The 22497-nt window shown below is 40.5% G+C and overlaps 1 protein-coding gene across 8 annotated transcripts in view; it reads left to right on the top strand.

The window, feature by feature from the left end:
* pitpnm3 (PITPNM family member 3) overlaps window positions 1-22497 on the top strand; it is a 432302-nt gene that overhangs the window by 261456 nt on the left and 148349 nt on the right. For all 8 annotated transcript variants that reach the window (XM_069910690.1, XM_069910695.1, XM_069910688.1 and 5 more), the window contains 2 exons: window positions 8052-8128; window positions 12731-12957. In XM_069910690.1, the coding sequence (XP_069766791.1) occupies window positions 8052-8128; window positions 12731-12957 (304 nt within the window). The remainder of the gene's footprint in view (window positions 1-8051; window positions 8129-12730; window positions 12958-22497) is intronic.

Here is a 22497-nt window from a genome sequence, read left to right as displayed (position 1 = left end):
GTGTGCTGACTGGCTGCATCACGGCATGGTAAGGGAACACCAATACCCCTGTGCATAAAGCCCTTCAAAAGCTAGTGGATACAGCCAGGACATCACAGTGATGTGTTACTAGTCCATAGTCATTAAGGCAGGTTATCTTGGTCTTGGGCACCAGTGTGATTGACACCTATTTGAAACAGTTGGATCCCACATCATGCTGGAGTGAGATGTTGGAACATATTCATCAATACATTGGTTAGTTGGTCAGCACAAATTTTTAATACTCAGCCAGGTACTCTGTCAGAACCGAATGCTTTCCATGGATTCACTCTCCTGAAGGCAGCCTCATGGACAGACAGGATAGGTCATGAAGAGACGTGGGTGTGGAGGGGTGGTTAAGTCGGGCGTAGAAGGCATTGAGTTCCTCTGGGAGTGAAGCTTTGCGACTGCTACTGCATTGAATTTGGTAATATAGCAAGTTATGTCATTTAGGCCCTGCCACAGCTGTCAGGTGTCCTTTATTGTTTCCATGTTCTTCTGGAAACTTCTGAAGAATGGATTATAAATCCATACTCCTTCAATTTGGATAATATGTCGGATGATGAAGAACTGAAGGAAGATCTTATTGAACTGCGCACGAATCGTGTTCTTGAAATGCAGTTTGAAAGCAAAACTTTGGAACAATATTGGTGTTCGGCAATGGACATGTTTCCAAGACTTTGTGAAAAAGCACTAACTGTGCTCATCCCATTCGTGACGAGATACTTACGTGAGTCTGGATTTAGTGTCCTTTTGTCAATCAAGACAAAATCTAGAAATCGCTTGGGTGCACAGGCAGACACGCAGATTGTATCAGCAACAAAGTGCCACGTTTTGAAAAACTCTTAAACAATAAACAGGAACAAAAGGGTCATTAAATTTAAATTGGCTTATGAACATTTGAACATTAGTTCTTCAATTTTTTTGAAGAAATTTCATGCATGGATGAAAATTTAATTTTTTTGTAGGGTTTATGCAACTTTTAATTTGTAATATTTTTTCTTTTCCATGTTTCATTTTTGTTTATATATTATTAAAAATTGATTATACAAATTTGTTTTGGTCACCTTCACCTTTATTCTTAACTAAATTATTACTTTAAGGGGTGCGAGAACATATTAAAAATTTTTAGGGGTGCGGGGCATAAAAAAGCTTGGGAACCTCTGCTTTAGGCCCATTATTGTGTTTTCATCTGCTCACACAAAGTACTTCAAACTAGCCCATACTAATTTATTATTTATAGTTTGTGCCAAAATGGCTGAAACCATACAGGGTTTATCAATGACAGGATTGTGTGTGTGATGGCAGATGTCAAAGCATGGGATTATTACCGCTCTGATTATTAGGCCCATCAAGATTCTCAAAAGAAAATGGATTCTGGTTGACCATCGGTGGTGAGTAGAATATGGCAGGGGTCGATACTTTGCCGGCAACTCTTTATGATGCACAGAAACTGTCTGAAAGAGGGAACAGAATGTAGTGTATCTAAATTTTCTGATGACACTAAATTGAGTGGAAAATCAAATCGTGCAGAGGATGTGGAAAGTCTCCAGAGAGATTTTGATCGGTTTAAATGAGTGAGTGGCAAGCGTCTGGTAGATGGAGTACAATGTTGGCAAATGTGAAGTTATTTACTTTGGAAGGAAAAGTGGAAGATCAGAAGCGATTGCATCATGCTGTCGTGCAGAAGGACTTGGGGGTGCTTGTGCATGAATGGCAAAAAGGTTTGTTTACAGGTGAAGGAGGCTATCAAGAAGGCAAATGGAGTGTTGGCCTTCATTGCGAGAAGAATGGAATTTAAGAGCAGGGAAGTTATGCTGAGACTATTCAAGATACTGGTGAGGCCGCATCTGGAGTACTGCGTGCAGTTCTGGTCTCCTTACTTGAGGAAGGGCGTACTAGCTTTAGAGGCAGTGTACGTGGTTAAGAGGGATATTGAGTCATCTGGAGCTGTTCTCACGGGAATTTAGAACGAGAGAGGATCTTATCGGAATGTATGAAATTATGGAAGGTATTGATAAGATAGAGCTAGGTAAGTTGTTTACATGGGTGAGGGAGACCAGAATTAAAGGACATAGCCTCAAAAATTCAAGGTAGTGTGGTGATACACCACTAGCCTACTGCAGGGGGCGACCTGTGTACCTGCAGAAAGATCACCAGAGCACAGACCACATCTGGCCAGCTGTCAATCAGCCGACCTGAATGGATCAAGCCCCACCCGGTTGGCTGCCAATCATCCGTGGGGATATAAGCCACATCCGGCCCCTTAAGGTTAGTCACACGGAGTTGCAGCTAACTACAGCAGAAGACTTTAAGTAAATAAAGCCTGTTGTTCAGTCTTTTGAATCTTGTGCCTGCTCACTGTCACCACAGTGCATCACAAATAGATTTAGGACAGATGAGAAGGAATTGTTTTTTCCCAGAGGGTGATGAATCTGTGGAACTTGCTGCCCATTGAAGCAGTGGAGGTGACCTCAGTAAATATATTTAAGACAAGGTTGGACAGATTTTTTTACATAGTAAGGGAGTTAAGGAATATGAGGAAAAAGCAGGTAGGTGGAGAAGAGCCTTTCCTCAGATTAGCCATGATCTCATTGAATGGCGGAGCAGGTTCCATCGACCGGATGGCCGACTCCTGCTCCTATTTCTTATGTTCTTATAATTCAACATTTTTGAGCAGATAGAATAGATATGTTGTTTGGCCAATTCATGTTAGAAAGTGTAACCTGGAGCTTAAAGCTACTTTAAACCTAATAACAGAGAAGGAATACAAAATCTAATTATTGCAAGGGTTTAATGAGATTGTCCAAGAAGTTTTTCTTCTGGGGTAATTTAGGTCAAGATAAAATGTCAAGTGTCAAGTCTGTTCAATGGTTTTCAATCTTCACTGAATCTCTTTTTTTCCTAATCAACATTTCATCCTGGAGTGTTTTCTCGTTGCCAACAAGTCTCTGCTGCTTGCCTCTGTGTGTTCTCTCTGACCAGTGTGAGCAAAATGACCAAGCTATTGTTTTTGTGATTGCCACACTAAATTGGTGCCCACTGCTTAGAAGGGCAAAACTTGACCATTCCTCTTATCCAGTGGTTTTCGAACTGCCCCCCAAACTCGCATTCCACCTTATGGAATCCCTGTGCCAATTAGTAAGGGATTGCTTAAGGTGGTACGTTAGTGGGATGGGCAGGTTGAGAAATACTATTCTGGACCCAATTGTACTAAAATATTTTGCTTGAGAAAAATTGTCATTGGCCCATTTCCTTTGGAGTTATGAAACCGTGCACATAACGAGTCAATTGAGTAGGATTAAAACGGTGGTTTTCAAACTTTTCCTTTCCACTCACATACCACCTTAATCATTCCCTTACTAATCACAGAGCACATATGGCATAGAGATTGCTTAAGGTGGAATGTGAGTTATTGGGGGGTAGTTTGAAAACCATTGCTCTAGTTGAAGAGATTCCCTCAATTAGGAACACATGGTCCCATTTAATAGCCCAGCACATTCCTTGGACCATTAATTAATCTCTTCCGCTCAATCCCCCAGAACCAGACTTCACACGCTGGGAATGACAGGTCCACGACCTCACTGAGTATTGAAGGCCCATCAGCTATCCTCATCTGGTTTAGCCCATCTGCTAAGGCGGTGTACTGGGTATGGCCACTGAGCATGGTACGGCTAATTGGAGACACAGTTGAAAGCTGAGCATCAAGTGGGGACCAGAGGTGGGCGAGCTGCCTGAAAAGGACATGACAGCACCCCTCCCCCCTCCTCCAGAGGTGCTACCCTTCCCTAGACACCCCATACATCCTTGGCTTTGACTATAATATGTACGTTGAAGTATGAATTAAGTATCATGATGTTGCACTTGACACAACAATAGTCGGCCTCATTACAAACAATGATGAGCCACACTACTGAGAAGTGTGGAAAATCTCATGAGATGGTGCGAGAGTAATAACCTGAGTCTCAACACGGATAAGATGAAGCAGATGATCGCAGACTTCAGGAGGACCAGGAATGACCACCCTCCACTACACATCAATAACTCCACAGTGGAGAGAGTGGAGAGCATCAAGTTCCTTTGAGTGCACTTAGCTAGTGACCTACCATGGACATACAACATCTCTTCACACATCAGGAAGGCACAACGACTGCACTTCCTGAGAAGATTGAAACGGGCAAGGCGAATGGCCACCATCATGTCAGCGTTCTACAGGAGCTTCATTGAGAGCATCTTGGCCAGCTGTATCACAGTGTAGTATGGTTGCTGCAAGGAAATGGATCAGAGGTCAATCCACAGAACTATTAGAGTGGCAGAGTGGATCACTGAAGTCTCCCTCCCCTGCCATCGACATGATCTACCAGGATAATTGTCTGAAGAGGGTGCGTGGGGAAGAGATGCAGGAGTATCAGAGCCAGGACCACCAGGCTCAGAAACAGCTTCTTCCTATGGGCAGTGAGAATGCTGAATGACCAAAGGAACTGCTCACACTAACCCTCCGAGACACTAATATTTGTGAAAAAGCTATTTATTTATTTGTTGATAAGAATACTTGTCCTGCATTTGTATTGTTTGCCTGTATATGCATAATGTCTGGTTGTGTGTTTGGCACTGAAGTCTAGACAACACTGTTTCATTGGGTTGTACTGGTGTAATCAGATGATAATAAAGTTGACTTTGCCTCTTGGTTCTCCAGTTTCAGATGGAGTAGCTTTCTTTGCAGTATTTGAAGCTGAGGCCCTAATTCATCAAAGTTACACTTCAACAGAAAATAAACAAAATCTTAATTGTGGATTTACTGTAGAAAGGGGAAAAATTATTAACATCAACTCCTGTATTGCCATTTTGTTCTACTCCCATTGACTTTTTTGCCACATCATTATTCATCAATAATTTAGCTCACGCATCTGCAGTTGTAAAGGACATGTATCTGTGAAACTAATGTCGTTCCAGGAAGCATTACTGAAACTTACGACCTATGCAACTTAAGACCATCCCCAAAAAAAACTGTATAAATTTACAAAAATAGAAAAAAATGTAAATATAAAAATTACGTGTCAGGTCCCAGGGATCCAGGGGCTATTTATTTTGATGGACCAACATGGCAGTGGCCACGGACCGGGAGGACACCAAGACTCCACTGCCACCAAATGTGTTCTATTTTCAGGACATGAAGGCAGTGGTGGTCCCAGTGTTCGAGGTGGGGAGGCAAGTTCAGGCTAGATGGTGGTGGATAATGGGTCTTTCCAGTGCCGGGTAGGCTGGCCCGTGGACAAAATGCTATGACTCCAGTTTAAGAATGTATCAGCCTGGAATAACATACATCCAACTTGGGTCCATTTTGAGATCCGATTGGTTGGTCAGAATGAAACTCAGACATATGTCGGGCACCATCTGTATAACTTTAAATTTTTTATTGTAATTTTTAATTTAGACGTACAGTCCTTCCAGCCCTCGAGCCCTTGCTTCCAATTGCGTCCAATTAACCTACAACCCCCAGATGTTTTGAAGGGTGGGAGGAAACTGGAGCACCCAGAGGAAGCCTATACGGACACGGGGAGAATGTACAAACTCCTTACGGACAGCACCGGATTCGATCCCTAGTTGCTGGCGCTTAAACAGTGTTACGCTAACCACTATGCTTTTCATCCTGTTTTTTTCATAACACACAAAGGGTCACAAATAAGAGAGTAACTGTGGTTATGTTGTGCCATGAATAGTCTGATTATGTCGAACAAAGCGAAGGATAAAGGAGAAATAGAATGACAGCAGAATGTGTTCACTTGTGTTAGAGATCTTGAATATTAATTTGATTCTCACTTATTTGTGTTAAATCTTTCTAAACACTCTTGAATTTCTCTACTCTCAACGTGAGGTTGGCTTGTTAGATCATACCACTGTGCCATTGGCACACCCTATTCTAAGAGTTATCAAGATGAGCACTTTTTGTTATATTGTATGCAGAGTAAATTCTTCTCGCCTACCGTAAGTATTCTGACATTTTATTTCCCCCCCCCTTTCCCCCACCCGTCCCTCCAGTCAAGTGCTGATGGTGGCCTACTTGTTAACCTATTAACTTTTCAGAAAATAGCAAAATATATCTGTGCCAGGAACAATTTATAAGTGGCATATACTTGAGGGGCTGCTAGCGGATGTAACTATCATATTACGGGATACTTGAGTAATAATTAAGCAATGATAGTTATATGGCGAGCTCTCCACTGGCCACCGTGACAGAGGTGCACCAAAGAAAAGGTACAAGGACTGCCTAAAGAAATCTCTTGGTGCCTGCCACATTGACCACCGCCAGTGGGCTGATAACGCCTCAAACCGTGTATCTTGGCACCTCACAGTTTGGCGGGCAGCAACCTCCTTTGAAGAAGACCGCAGAGCCCACCTCACTGACAAAAGGCAAAGGAGGAAAAACCCAACACCCAACCCCAACCCACCAATTTTCCCCTGCAACCGCTGCAATCGTGTCTGCCTGTCCCGCATCGGACTTGTCAGCCACAAACGAGCCTGCAGCTGACGTGGACTTTTTACCCCCTCCATAAATCTTCATCCGTGAAGCCAAGCCAAAGAAGATAGTTCCTGGTGAAGCTTACTTGATATGGTTGAATAGGCTTTGAATGAAAAATGTGGAGCTGATGAGTACATCATCCATTGCTTTATATTGACACCAATTTTCAGTCACTTATCCCTTGTATGGTGCATATTCAAAGCAAACTCTGTGGCCATAAGTAGGCTCAAGAATAAGGTAATGTACACTTGAAGAAAAAAACAGAACCTGAGGAGAGATCAGTTACAATGCTCAATAAAGACCTGATCAAAAATGTACACATATTTGTCAAATCCAACAATATTTCTCAAAGTCTTAGAAAAAATCATGCCCAAAAATGCTCATTAAGTGGAATATTTTATACAAAAGTGAAATTGTAATTCATTCTTTTCAAAGCAGATGGGACAAACAGTATTTCTGATGACCGTTGCCGAGTTGTGATGTAACCATATGAACAGAAGCTCTGCACAAATTGCGTGCCCTTCATGGAACTTCCCTGTCAAGTCAAATAAATTTAGATTTACCTTTAATTTTATGTAAATTTATTGAATTTAAATTGCAGTTAGATTTGAAATATTTCTAGATCATTTCATCTGGTCATATTAGATGGCATCACTGTCAATTGGGGTTTGAGCTAAGAGAACCACCCCAGAGACAGATTGACACATCAAATGCATGCCACTTGTCAAGAATTTAACATTATCAATGGATCTGGATGCATGTGAAAATGTGTCTGACACAACAGCCCTGCATGTTTTACTTTGCAATTGCTCCATTTTAAAAGATCTGCAACTTATTATCTTAAAATATATATTCTTTAGACTTCTTAGGTTTTTTTAAAAAAGTAATTTGCACTAATTGTAATGTGTGCAGAGTAAATTTTTCGAGCATACTGCCATTTTATTTTCCCCCTCCCCCACCCGTCTCTCTAGTCAAATGCCACGAATTGTCTGATTTTGTCGAACGAAGCGAAGGATAAAGGAGAAATAGAATGACAGCAGAATGTATTCACTTGTGTCAGAGATCTTAAATATTAATTGGATTCTCACTTATGTGTGTTCAATCTTTCTTGAATTTCTCTACTCTCAATGTGATGTTGGGTTGTTAGATCATACCAATATGCCATTGTCACAGCCTAATTACAAGAGTTATGACGAGTGCTTTTTTGTAATATTGTATGCAGAGTAAATTCTTCTAGCCTACTGGAAGTATTCTGCCATTTTATTCCCCCCCCTCCCCCACCCGTCCCTCCAGTCAAGTGCTATGGAGGCCTACTCAGAAAACAGCAAAAAATATTTGTGCCAGGAACAATTTTTTAAGGGACATATACTTGAGGGGCGTCTAGTGGATGTAACTATCATATTACGGGATACTTGAGTAATAATTGAGCATTCCTGGTGAAGCTTACTTGATATGGTTGAATAGGCTTTGAATGAAACCGAGAAAACTGAATCCATTTCTTATTTTATTGCAGGTGACATGTACAGAGAGTCTCTCAGAAGGCAGGGATGCCCTACACAAGGCAGTATAGAAGGCCAAGAAGATTCAGAGGTCTGTAATTTTATACGAGTATGTGGTTTTAAATGAGCTCGTGAAAGCTAAATCATTATTTTTGAATGCTAAAATACAACATGGACATCTTTTGAATAGCTCTTTTCTCTAGTTTAGGTCATCAAATTAAGATGACCACTTCAATTGTCTGGGAGAGATATGAGAGAAAAAAAATGTGGAAACTTGGAATATTTTGCAAAAGTGAGTTATTGAGGCAATGAGCATTGTATTTATTTAAAGGAAAACGAGATACATTGGAAGTGGAAATGTATCTAATTTGATAGCCATACTTCATAAGAAATATTGAAGTAAACTGACCAGAGGATATGACTTGGATTGCTTTTGAAGTGAATTCATGTAGAACAGTGAAAATGGCTTAGAAGGTGACCCTCTATGGTTCAGTGATGCTTCTTCAGACACTCAGGCCATACTTCTGCAAGTTAGTTTCCAATATTAAAGAGAGTGAAGCTGTTGGGTGATCATATGTGCACAATTACTGAAGCAATATTGTTTTTTCCATTGCTTATACTTGGTGTTTAAAATTATAGAATAAGTCAATATGAAAAACAAGTGTGGAGGAGTCAAATTCAAATGAAGTCCATAATATTTCCATTGCTTTCTCTCTGTGAGGATTCCACTTGAAAGGAACCTGTTGTAGTGGACTTAGCAAATATTAGCAATGAAGCTACAGAATGGCAGAGAGCCTAAATGGAAAATATGTTACTCCCCAGTCCTTAAAATCTGCACCTTGCTGGTTGCAAAGAAGTAACTCTACTCCCAAAAACTGTTCCTGTGCTATAAAACTCTATAATTAATTAATTTCCTGCCATAATAAATTGGATGCTATTTCCCACTGGAAATGAAAAGTAATTGAGAGCCTGCATAGTTTTTTTTTATCAGGTAGAGCAATTAAATTATAGACAGGGGAATAAAGCCAAGTACAATCCAGCCAAAACAAATCAATGTTGACTTAATCCATCCTAGTTAGGTGGGTAATTTTTTTCATCAAGTAGGAGAAACTGTTCTCAATGGACACTGAAAGGGCATCTCATTCAGACCTTGTGCTTGCAAATGTTTATAATTAATTCAGTAAGTGGATAAATGGAGCTATGTTACCTGAGGTCAGGTCCAACTGTGATCTGAAATCACAAGACTTTGAGTGCAAGAGTAGTTGGGGTTTTCTCTCTGGTTTATGGAGGTAGTTTCACATTTTTTTTTTACACAGCCACTGCGTTCCAGGAAAATATTCCCATCTTTTTACACCTGAAGTGATGAGGGTGCTCCATTCTGACACTTTACCACCTAGGCCCCTAGAAAATTTCCCGGATTGCCTGCAGTCCAAAGTGAACCGGCTAATGAATAGGACACCGCCACAGTGGTGCTGCAAGTCCTGCCTCTTTATCTACCGTACTTCCAGCACGCTGTCTAAACTCGTGTAAAGAAATGGAGATTTGGAGTCTTGGTCGTTTGTGTGTGAACGACCATTGCCAAGATGTTGGACATTCTTCAGACTGGTAAAATCAAGCAAAGTCAATCTAAAAAAACAAAAATGAGATAAATTGTGCCCAGATAAGATTTAGCTGTTGGCCCACAATCATCTCCTTGATTAAGACTCCTTGAATTAAAAAGTTTTACTTGCAGTGTGAAGAACTGACATTCAGAAATTGAGGATTCTGCTACATTTTCCATTCTCAACCTTTTTTTGACTATGGCCCCCTTGCGACTGCTCAAAGTTTATGGGCCCCCTTCCCTGTGAAGCAGTCAAGGTTAGTTGGTTTCCTCCATACTTCTCTCTTACTGACTACGTTAAAAAAATTAAAAATATTAATGTTATGTGAGGTGAAAAGAAAATAAGGCTTTTATTTAAATGCGTGTGGCCCCTAGAGGAGCTGTGGGGCCCCCATTGAGAATGGCTGATTTATAGCAAGTGACTCGTACAGATTTTTGCCTCTGATCTTGCTTGCAATAAGTGGTTGACCAATCAGGATAATTTCCTCTATATTTGATTCGTTTTCTGACACTGCCAAATTAATATTAAGAATTAAGAGGAGTGTTGAAAACATTCAAAATTCTTTTTATTGTCATGGAAGGATAAAAAAAATGCAACATGCACAAAATGTCCTTTTGCCTACCATAAGACAAACCAAGCGTTGCCTATAGCATTGCCTGGAGCCCCTAACAGTAAGAGAAAGAGAAGCAAAAGAAAGTCCCTTCAACAACACAGAGTGTCAATGGATTTGCTCCAGTGGTCCTGCAGTAGACCCCTGTTCGATCCATTGGCAACCCAAGCTCCAGATCCAAACCTCCGATACAGTCTAATATACCAGGAGGGTGCCTTCAGAAGAGGAAAGTAATCTCAGGGCATAAAGATAATTTAGGACTGTTTGGAAGAAGGCCAATTTCTTTCTTTTATTCAACTGTGGGAGAAATTTGATATATCTGTAAATTTTTTGTTTGTGTATTATCAACTCAGAACTTTGATAAAAGATAATTATGGTAAAGAGATGAATTTACCCATGTTGATGAAATTTGAGTCTTTGATTTCTTTTGTACCTAAGAAAGGTTATATTTCAATTATTACAGAATAGTGATAAACCGGAATGGGAAAAATCTAGGCTTAAATGGGAAAGTGATTTAGCCTATATTTTTCCGGAAGATAATTCAGAGGTTATGTGTTCTGATAGTGCAACTAAAGTGACGAATGTACGTTATGGAATGGTTAATTATAATTTTTTACATCAGTTATATTTGACTCCAGAGAAATTGAAAAAATATGGATTTAGTAATTTGGATTCTTGTTTTAGATGTGGACTATGTTCTGGAACTTTTTTACATTGCTGTTTGGTCTTGTTTTAAAGTACAACCATTTTGGGAAGGAATTAGGTTGGTTTTGGAAAAATTATTTAAGATTAAATTACCGTTAGACCCATCAATCTTTTTGTTGGGATATATGGTTTCTTTGAAAGGACTAGGGTTGGATAAATTTCAAATTGCATTTGTACGTCTAGTGTTATCTCTAGCACGAAAATGTGTAGCTAGTACATGGAAGGATAATGTGGAGGTTAATATAACACGCTGGCAGAATGAGTTGAGAAATTGTATTCTTATGGAAAAAAATTACATGAAATCTGCACGATAATTATTCGTTTGTTGTTAAAATGCGGTCTTCCTATTTGGAATATATGAACATAGAAATACTTTGAAATATTCTTTATAATCACTGTATTATTTTTATATTTGGCTCCCTTTAAGGGGGCTGGCTGAAGGGGTGAGATGGTGGGCAGGTTTTTTTTTGTTCTTTTTATATATGCAAAAAAAATGTTTTTTTTCTGTTATGTTTAATTGTAAGTTGTCTAAATTCTTTTAAATAAAGTTTTCAATAAAAAGGAGGAAAGTAAGAGATTAGCAAATTATTTTGTGAAGAAATGCTGTGATGTGGAGAACATCTTTAGAAGTAACAAGTCCTGGACATGTTTGTTAACAAACAGTGGTCTTTATTACCATGTGGGACAAGTCACAACAATGTGATGCACTATTGAGCAGAAAAGCAGACACAAAACATAAAGACTGTTTAACACAAACTTCCACAGAGCTGGCTGCGAGAGTAGCTGTGCTGGCTCTGAGATTGACCTCGAGGGGCTGGCTGTAACATATCCCGAGGGTGATTGGCAGCCGACCGGTTGTTGCCTTGTCCTCCAGCGCTCTTCCTGCAGGTACACAGGTTGCCCCATGCAGTAAGCTAGTGGTGTATCACTACACTTATGCATTCTCTCTCTCTCTCTCTCTCTCTCTCTCTCTCTCTCTCTAACACACATACACACTCTCTTCACATGGAGTGAATACAAGTAAACAGTTGATATACGTAACAATCCATGTTAGTATAAAAAGCCAGTATAAAACAGTACCCACCATCCTAAGAGAACTGGCAGGCTTGGCACTACAGTAGATAGGAATAAATTACAATAGTCTCATGGGTGTGCACCAACTATAGCTCCCCACCCTTTAACAGCGCACACTTGGCAACTGTAATGGTCTCGCCAGTGTGGCCCACCTGAAGTGCTTTTTGGGTTTGATCCTCAGCAAGGAAAAAGGGAACCAGCTGCTCGGTTTGCTGGCTCAAGTCTGCCCAAAATAGGGAAGAAGATTAAGCGGGCTAGTGGTGTGGTGTGTATTACAAAGGAGCCAATAGCAAGGTACGCGCTGACCTGTAGACGGGCTGAGCGTTGATTGGCAGGTGAGGTGACTTGTGGCCTGCCTGGTCAGATGGCCTTCCAGGAGCAAGCACAAACATTATCCTTTGTTTGGAGCAGTGACTTGTCTGGCCTGTTAGATAATCCTCCAGTTAACAAGAGCATATTAATATATCCCCTTTACCAGCTGTAAAATTGTTATGGAAAACATGAAGTTCACCAGGAAAGTCTGCAGACAGTGGGGTTATAGTGCAGTGTACAAAAGTGCTGTTTCTCCAGCACTTTTGTGCTTTGCATGGAAAACATAAATATGTGTTTGGTTCATTCATGGGTTGTACATCTAGAATAAAGTTAAATTAAATGCTGCATGTTAATCTTGTGGGGATTTCCCTCCCCCACAATGTTTCAACAGGATGAGAAAAAGTGCAAGATTCGTGTACTTATTCTGGTACTTCACGGAGGAAATATTCTGGACACGGGAGGAGGAGACCAGAGCTTGAAGGCAGCTGATGTCAACACCTTCAATTCGGTTCTTGAAAAGGTTACCAGCGCCCATTTTCCAGCAGCTCTCGGCCATTTTCTCATCAAGCTGGTCCCCTGCCCTCCTATCTGCTCTGAGGCCTTTTCACTGGTTTCTAAGTAAGTACCTCTGGATATATTTAAATGAAATGTTCATAATGTGCTATGTTTGATCATATATGGCAGGTTCTCATTTTTAATAGGTCTCCCAGCCAGCTGCAGGATGCTCTTCTCTGCCTGTGGAAAATCAAAGCAAAATCTTAGATTCACTGGAGACTTTGTTTATTTTCATTCACTGACAGTTGTTATCTTTGTTAGGTAGGGGTTCAAGTGGTGTTCTGATGACCTTGACAATGCACACAAATCAATTCAGTGTGAAGGAGGCAGAAGGAGATAAATCGTCCAAAGTATGTAGTTCACTGAAAGGGCAGTTTGCTCTTAGCCATGGCCAGTGAAGGGCTGGGCCTTGTACAGTAAGATGTGGTAGCAGAACTAGGCTGTTCAGCCCATCGTGTCTGCTCAGCCATTCAAATCATGCTGTTGTACTTGCCCTCTCAACCCCATTCACCTACCTTCTCCCCATAATTTGTGACAACCTTAATGTTCAAGAACCAAGGCTTTAAATGTACCCAATGATGGCCTCCACAGATGTCTTGTGGCAATGGATTCCACCTTTTGGCTGAAGAAACTACCCTGAAACTTCTGAAAGGACATCCTTTTATTTTGAGGTTGTGCCCTCTGGTCCTTGATTCTCCTGCTGCTGGGAACACCTTCTCCATGCTCACTCTCCAATGAGATTCTCTTTCATCCTAAACTCAATTGAGTTCAGGCCCAAAACCATCCAAAAACTTGTCATGGGTTAACCTTCTCATTCCTCAAATCATTCTCATAAATCTTTTCTGGATCCTCCCCAATGCCAACACATCCTTCCTTAGGGCCCCAAACTGCTCAAAATTATCCAAATTTGTGGTCTGACTAACATCTTGTAAAGCCTCAGCATTACATATTTGCTTTTATATTCCAGTCCTCTCAAAATGAATGCTTTTGCTTTCTTTGCTACTGACTCAACCTAGTCAGTTAACCTTTAGGGAATCCTGCACGAGGACTTCTTGGTTCCTTTGGAATCTGTATTCTAAATTCCCACTGAGAAAATAGTCTATTTCTTTATTCCTTTGACCAAAGTGCATGGCAATTCCCTGTGCTGTATTGAATCTGCCCATTCTCCCAACCTGTCCATGTCCCTCTGCAGGCTCCCTGCTTCCTCAGCACTACCTCCCCCTCCACCTACCTTCGCATTGTCCACAAAGACCACAGCACCGCCTGCAATTTCACGCTCTTCATCCCTTATTATTTCAGGCAGAGAAACCAAGTGAAATTTATCGATTACAGTGTAATTACCGTTCAGTGGAAGTTGCGCTAAAAAGGATGATTTTGGCAATTGCCTTCTAAGCATTCCAACGTTGCCTTCTAATGCTAACTTAGCTATGCCTGAATGCACCTAACCATGTCTCTGGCATCTTTCCCTCTCCTCAATTTTTTAAACACTGCTTCCTATAATAATGGTTCCTCTAGTTGTTCACTTACCAGTTAAGTGCAGATGAAAATTGTTAAGAACTAACCTGAGGACTCATCCAAGAATGGCAATTAATTTCTCATCTTTTGAATGAAAGCCAAACAGATTCCAGGCTGGAGATTGTCTAGAATAGTGGTTAATGTTGTTGAATTGGTCATCTAAAATCCCCGGTAAAATGAAGAGGTGAGTCCATGTCCAATTATTATAACTCGGGATTACAAAATCGAGCTTATTAAAAAAAAATCTGAAACAAAAGCTACAAAACCAAATCCTGTGCAGTAGGAGATGCCAAAGCCTCACTTCTCGGTGAATTAAATACCTTTGACGCCCGATTCTTCCACAAGAAATTTCAGATTTATTGTCAGATACATCACATACAACCCTGAGATGATATGTGGGCCAGCCGGAATTATCACTTACTCAGGGCATTGAATAGAGGATTTGGGATGTCATGTTGAAGTTGTATAAGGCATTGGTGAGGCCAAATTTGGAATATTGTGTGCAGTTTTGGTCACCGAATTATAGGAAGGATACTAACAAAATAGAGAGTTCAGAGGAGATTTACAAGAATTTGGCCTGGGTTTCAAGGTTTGAATTAAAAGGAAAGGTTGAGCAGGCTGGAACTTTATTCCCCTGTAGAGCTCGTCGAAAGAACCAAAGACTTGTTGATCCAAACCAAGGCTTTTATTAGCAAAAGACAGGAGCTCTTCACAGGTGGCCGACCAGTCCGGAATGATCCAACCTGGCTAGGGACACAACCCTTTAAGGCCCAGACAGTAGGCGTGGCTAAGCACTCAGCCAATTGCTGTAAGCACAGTCTAGATACTGTAACTATATACACTATATACATTGGTGATAGGTCTGTACTATCACACCCCCAGAGCATAAGATTGAGGAATGATTTGATTGAGGTATTTAAAATTATGAATGGAATAGATAGAGTCAATAGGAATGACTTTTCCTATTGTGAGTGGGGGAGATTCAATCGAGTGGATGGATTAAGATTGAAGGAGGAAAAGTTTAGGGGCAACATGAGGGGGAATTTTTTTCACTCAAAGGGTGGTGGGAATGTGGAGAGAGCTTCTGGCTGAAGTGGTAGATGCGGGTTCGATTTTAATATTTAAGGAAAAGTTGGATAGGTTTAAGGATGAGAGAGGTGGGCCAGGTGCAGATTAATGGATTTAGGTGGGAGAAGGCATTTGGCATGGACTAGAAGAGCCAAACTGGCTGTAATTGTTATATGGTTATTAATAGCACAAATAAAAACTATTCACAGTGTCTAAATGTAAACAAATAAAGCACGATAAACAGATAATGAATGTAAACAATGTGCAAACAGAGAGAATTTTAAAAAAATTAATAGAGTGCACAAGTAAGAGTCGTTAATTGAGTCTCCAATTGAGTTTGTCATTGAGGAGTCAGGTGGTGGAGGGGTAGCAGCTGTCCCTGAAGCTTGTGGTGTGAGTTTTGTGGCACATGTGCATCTTTTCCTGATGGCAGCAGTGAGAACAAAGCATGTGCTGGAGGGGTGGATCCTTGATGATTGCTGCTGCTCTCCAATGGCGGTGTTCTCTTTAGATATTCTTGATGTTGGGGAGGGTTTTGCTCTGTGATGTCCTGGGCTGTGTCCACTACCTGTTGGAGTTTGCCTGAGCTTCTGGTATCATCCCAAACTTCTGAGGAAGTAGAGATGCTGACGTTCTCTCTACATGATGCCATTAGTGTGTTGGGTCCAGGAAAGATAGTGACACCCAAGAACTTAAATTTGCTCACCCTCTCCACCTCTGACTCACCAATGGTCACTGGATTGTATCTGTCTGGCTTTCCTTTCCTGAAGTCAACAATCAGCTCCTTAGTTTTGGTGACACTGAGAGCAAGGATTTTGCTTGTGCGCCGTTCAGCCAAATTTTCAGTCTCCCTCCTTTATGCTGGCTCATCACCCTTCTTTATACAACCCACTACTGTGGTATCGTCGGCAAATTTGTAGATGGTGTTACTGTCGTACCGAGCCACACACCCCTAGGTGTAAAGAGCAAGGAAGAACCGCAACTGCACACTCCCATGTCCCCTGATGATCCTCTCCAGTCCGTATCCTCCAAGGATAACATGCAGCTGCCTTCAGGAGAGTGAATCCGAGGAAAGTATCTGAATGGATGGAGTTCCCACTGAGTATTAAAATTTTATGCTGACCAAATTAACATTGTATTCAAGGTTATCTTCAACATCTCCCTCCAGCAGGTCAAACAGGCATCGATCGTACCAGTCCCCAAGAAGAGTGCAGTAACCTGCCTAAATGACTATCGACCAGTGAGACTCACATCAACAATGATGACATGTTTTGAAAGGTTGGTGTTGAAGCCTATCAGCTATCTGAACAGCCACGTAGATCCGTTCTAATTCGCCTCTCGTAGCAACTGGTTTACAGCAGACGAAGCCCTGAAACACCTGTACAGCAAAGATGCATGCATCAGGGTGCTCTTTATTGACTGCATTTCGACATTTAACACCATCATCCCCTCAAAATTGATCAGCAAACACCAAAACCTGGGACTCAATATCCCACTGTGCAATTAGATCCTGGATTTCCTACTATAGACCATAATCAGCAAGGATTGGTAAAAACACATAATCTCCACAATCTCCATCAGTACAGGAGCAGAATAGTGCTGGGCTCTCAGCTCCCTGCTCTATTCACTTTACATCTATGACTGTGTGCCTCTGTGCCACAACAATAACATCGTCTACAAATTCGCTGACGGTAGTGGGTTGTAGAAAAAGGGTGTTGAGTCAGCATACAGGAAGGAGATTGAAAACTTAACTGAATGGTGCTCCAACAACAACCTTGCAGTCAATGTCACCAAAACTAAGGATCTGACTGTTGACTTCAGAAAATGAAAACCAAAGTATATGATCCAGTGATCATTGTTGGATCAGAGGTGGAGAGGTTGAGCAGATTTAACTTGGGTGTCCCTATCTTGGATGATCTTTTCTGGACCCAACACACTAATAGCATCATGATAAAGCTTGTCAGAGCCTCTACTTCCTCAGGAATTTGCAGAGAAACCCTGGCAAATTTCTACAGGTAAGTGGTGGAACGTGTCCTGCCTGGCACACCACAGGCAAAACCCTCCCCGTCATAGAGAACATTTGCACTTCATTGATAATTTTTTTCTCTCTGTATTGCACAGTCAGTTTGTCTACATTTCTTTACATGTATATGTTGAGTACAGCCTTTTTTCACTATCAATAAATGGTACTTCTGCTTCGCCCACAGGAAAAAGAATCTCAGGGTTATAAGTGTTGTTATGTATGAACTCTGACAATAAATCTGAAATCTGACAGTGGACTTTGAGATACCTTGACAAATGAATGCATATATGGTTACAAATTTCACAGTGCTTCATTATTGCTTTTCAAAGCTTGAGAAATCTGTTCCAGTGAGAGGTACTGCCACAAGCAGCTCATCTCACCACAAGGGAGTCTGCATATTTATGCAAACCTCTAGCTTTCCAGGACTTTCAAACGGACTTTCACAATCCTTTCTCCATATACGTACATGCTTCTTAGGATGTTTCGTGGGATTCATTATATCCCTTTCCCAATGTTAATAGTCTTTTCCTGTCTTTGCCAAAGAAAGCGATGTTGTCCTTCACAATCAACTTTAGCCTTGAATAATCATCAACACATACAACGGAATGCTCTCTGGTTCTCTACTTTTGTCAATACTTTGCGACTCACATTCTCAATAAAATATCATGAAATCTGATTTAGTTAACTGACATCTTAAAGGTATGCAAACCTTTCACACCCTGAGGAACTACTAACTGCCAGCAATGAAAAGTCTTAACTGCATATGGGAATGCTGCAAGAAACCATTCAATTCAAGCAATTGAAATTGGGCATGCAATTCTCTTGCTCCTAATGAATTTTTAAGGGAATAGAGAAAGGGGAAATATCACTTTGAGCTGTATCTTTATTGAAAATAAATGTAATTGTGCTACATGTTAAAACTATGCTTTTATAGATTTAGAAATAAAGTAATAATGCTTGAAAACATATTTCACTTTGAGTTTTGCCAATTTAGGATTAGACTGAGCATTTTTCATTGGTGATATATTAAGGTTGGTGTATAGGCTCAGTTCTAGATTATCTATCATTACAAGCTTCAGGTATTAAATGTTACAATTTGACATATAACTAAATGGAAGTATTAGCTCAAAACAGTGAATTAAATTCTGAGTGTGCTTGTGTATACAGAGCTTAATCTTTTATCTGAAATCCTTGGGACCAGACACTTTTCTGTATTTGGAATTTTTCGGTTAATAGAGTAAAAGAACTTGTGCTCTTTCTGATTCACATAAAACAAAGACACCCTTCAACTAGAAGGGTCTCTGGAGGGTGGGGGTTATGGCAATGCAGGACAGGGTGGGGGTGGGGGGGGTGATGTGGCGACACAGGACAGGGGGAGCGAGAGAAAGATAGACCACAAAATCACAAGTACACTTTTTTATTTTTAAGTAAAACCTCAAACCGAAACTGGCTCAAACTAAGTTAAACACATGAAAATATACTGTACATGCGGTAAAAGCACATTACAACATTGTTGTTATGGTTGGAGTCTTTTTAAAGACTTTCTTCCAGTGTCAACTGCTTCATTAAAAGAGGTTCAATCTCAGCAGTTTCTCTTCAATTGAATCAACTGCCATAATCTCATGTTCACTGATGTTTGTTCCATTCCACCAATTAACTGATCACACATTTTGACCACATGGGCATTCTTTCACCTGTGTTCACAATGTCTCTCTTCCTTGTCTCTCCTCTCCTCATTTAACACCATCTCGGCAATCCCTCCATCACTCAAGGAATGCACAATGGGTGCATCATTTTCAGTGTTCAGCCCTTCTTCGATGCCAGCATTGACAATTTCTATTTGGTGTAAGGAATGAGTCTTGATATCATCTTTTTTACTGGCATGGAATCCTTCAGCTGCAGGCTCATTTTCATTAAACATTGTTGCAGGCCAAGGTTTGCGCCAAGCCTTTTTTTTAATGTTACATTTCTCCAAGCATTAACGTGCTTTGGGAGTCAATAGTAGTCAGAGATTCTAAATGGTCTCTAAAGAATCTGTGATTTTTAAAAAAAATTCAATACTGCAAACTCAGTGTTATTTAATAGTACTGGATATTTCAAAACTTATTTATTGTGAATGATAGGTTCAATGAGTTATTGAATAAATCAATTTTTTTTAAATGTTGCAGCTATATAAAACTGTTCAGATGAGCTGCAATTCCGTTACTGTGTGCAATCCAGTTACTGGGCAGAGAATAATAGGTTTTTGATTAGCCAGGGCATTAAAGGTTATGGGCAGTGGGACTGAGTGGGAAAATGGATCAGCTCATGATTAAATAGCATGGCAGACTCAATGGGCTGAATAGCCTATTTCTGCTTCTATGTCTTGTGGTCTAATAGCTGAAGGTTCTGCCTGCAAGCAGATAATTACCCTATAGGCAGAAGAGAGCAGCGGCTTGGAGATGACAGCATTTTTTGTTCTCTTTAATACCTAGTTCTAATTGGCCTTGGTTGGAATAGTTGGTTAGATCGTCCAAATGTTGCTTGAAGCTGATCTTGTGTTTTGAGTGCGAATGCCTATGGCAGGACTGGGTTGGGGATGGCAAATTTATTCACTGGTATATCAGATGGTTTTTAATCACAATCCAGTTGTTTCATGTGCACTTATTTTTTCACTTAAGGTTTATTTTACAATTGCTTCTCTAAATTTAAGATGATCAAGAAGATGAAATATATATCAAAAAATGTTAAAATTAAATAAATTGAATTAAAAGGACATTTATCTAATATCAGTTGTAAATATTGATGATATGGAAATAAAAGGGAAAATAAAATTTCATATGGCTGGGTTTGGGTTAGTTAATCCAGTCCTGGTCTCTGTAGTGAATTTCGAGTCAGAGTGTGTGACTGCTCTGGCGTCTCCCCTTCCAAAGTGCTTCAGACTTCTGGATTACTTTGTGTATAAGGAGCACCTCCCTGGTAATTGTTTTTGCAAACCACCAACAGAGGTGAATGGGTCTCCGTTTTTTCCTCTGTGTTAGGCATCATTCATGTTATTAAACTGCCATGAAATAGAATTATATTTTGGCACTAGGTTTGATCAGTTCTGTAGGTGAAGATTTGAAACATTTTCAAGAATACAGGTGCAACAATGAATGCATTAGATTATCTTTTTACTGTGCTAACTGCAAAAGCAGGTGAACGTAGCTTTTGATCATCGAGACTGGGGATGAGCATTGATGTAAAATGAAGTTGATTCGTGCTTCTGGTTACTTGGATGATCTCTCTTGACCCTTCAAAGAAGGAAAAGATCTCTGACCAGCTAGTCCCAAGAAAGAAGAATGAAATGAAAATAAGCAAGAATATATTTCCTCTGAATATCTATTGGCAGTCAATTATAAAGCTGAAATCAAAAGTTTAAATTTCTGCTTGACCTTTGTTCAGTGACAGACAAATGCCATTTGTGATCGCAAAATGAACAAAATTATAGAGACAGGAGGTCATAGCGGTTTCTTTCAAGCAGCTTACTGAAATAATGCTAGGTAATTGGCTGTGCAAAAACCCATCCTCATTAACTTTCGGCATTGCTAAAGCCTCACTGAAATGTTGAGCAGAATTGAGTGCTTGGATATCCTTTCAAGTTGACAAATTATGAATATTCATCAGAGCTAAATTTAGCTCAAGTGTAGTTCGGATGTATTGTTAGGTTGCTTGAATTTAGATGCAATGATACATCATTGCCTGGGTATTAATGTACATCTGCTCTAGGCCAGAGAGCAATGCTTTCCACTGAGCACTCCTTGTGTTCTGCTGCTCAACAGAGTTGCAGATCATAGTGTGAGTGCCCACATTCCTATTTTCTTGACAGTCCCAACTCATTCTGTGAAGATTTCAGAAGGTTACGGATTTGACCCCTTCAGATTTGAACAATAGGCTTAAGCTCCAATGAAATGATGGTTGGGTTTTTCTCATTAATTGCTATCTTTCAAGTGAGACATTCAATTGATGCTTGTTTGCTCTCTTCGGAAATATTGCTCGGCAGTATCAAAGTTCAGATTTATTTTCAGATACATACAACCCTGAGGTTCTTGTTCCTATAGGCCAGGCAGAATTACCACTTATTGGTAGTGCAAAAAAACCGTGCTCCATGAAGATATGCATTCATGGAAATAAATGTAAACAAACTGTGCAATGCAGAGAGAAAAAGATCAATAAGGTTCAAAAAATAAAAGTCCTGAAATGAGTCCCTGATTTAATTTATTGCTGAGGAGTCTGATGGTGGAGGGGGAGCAGCTGTTCCTGAACCTGGTGGTGCGAGTCTTGTGGCCCCTACACCTCTTTCCTGATGGCAGCAGCGGGAACAGAGTGTGTGCTGGGTCGTGTGGATCCTTGATGATTGTTGCTGCGCTCCGATGCCAGCGTCCGCTGTAAACGTTCTCGATGGTAGGGAGGGTTTCGCCTGTGATGTCCTGGGCTGTGTCCACTGCCTTTTGCAGGGCTTTCCACTCAAGGAAAGCACACCGTTATACAGCTGGTCAGCACACTTCCCACCACACATCTGTGGAAATTTGCTCGGGTTTCTGACATCGTACTAATTTAAAGGAAATTATGTTAACCCAGGTGTGACAAAGCTAAGCCATCTTTTAACCTTAAAATTGGTGAAACTAGTCATCACCGCATTGTTTTTTTTTGGTGAGAATTTTCAACATGTTAATTAGCCATCACAGTAACTGGAGAAAATATACTTTGTTGTGTTGAACGTGCTGATGGGTAATCTGAGGCCAGGAATGGCTTCATTTCAGTACGTGTTTTGTAATTGTTAAAAAAATCAGCTTTATATTCATCGATTTCTCTATCTATCCATTTACACACACATAGATATATATAAAAGCAGAACATGTATAGTAAAGCCCCTGGTATCCAGCACCAAGGGGATTGGTAGATGGCGGATAAGTGAATTTGCTGGTTGCTTGAGATTGTATGTTGTGTGGTTTGGTGGACTAACGACTAGGGGTGCC

This window comes from Narcine bancroftii, chromosome 14, assembly GCF_036971445.1.
Source record: "Narcine bancroftii isolate sNarBan1 chromosome 14, sNarBan1.hap1, whole genome shotgun sequence".
In the NCBI taxonomy this organism is placed as follows: domain Eukaryota; kingdom Metazoa; phylum Chordata; class Chondrichthyes; order Torpediniformes; family Narcinidae; genus Narcine; species Narcine bancroftii.
Note: the sequence above shows the minus strand (reverse complement) of the source record. Positions and strands in the feature narration are given on the sequence as shown.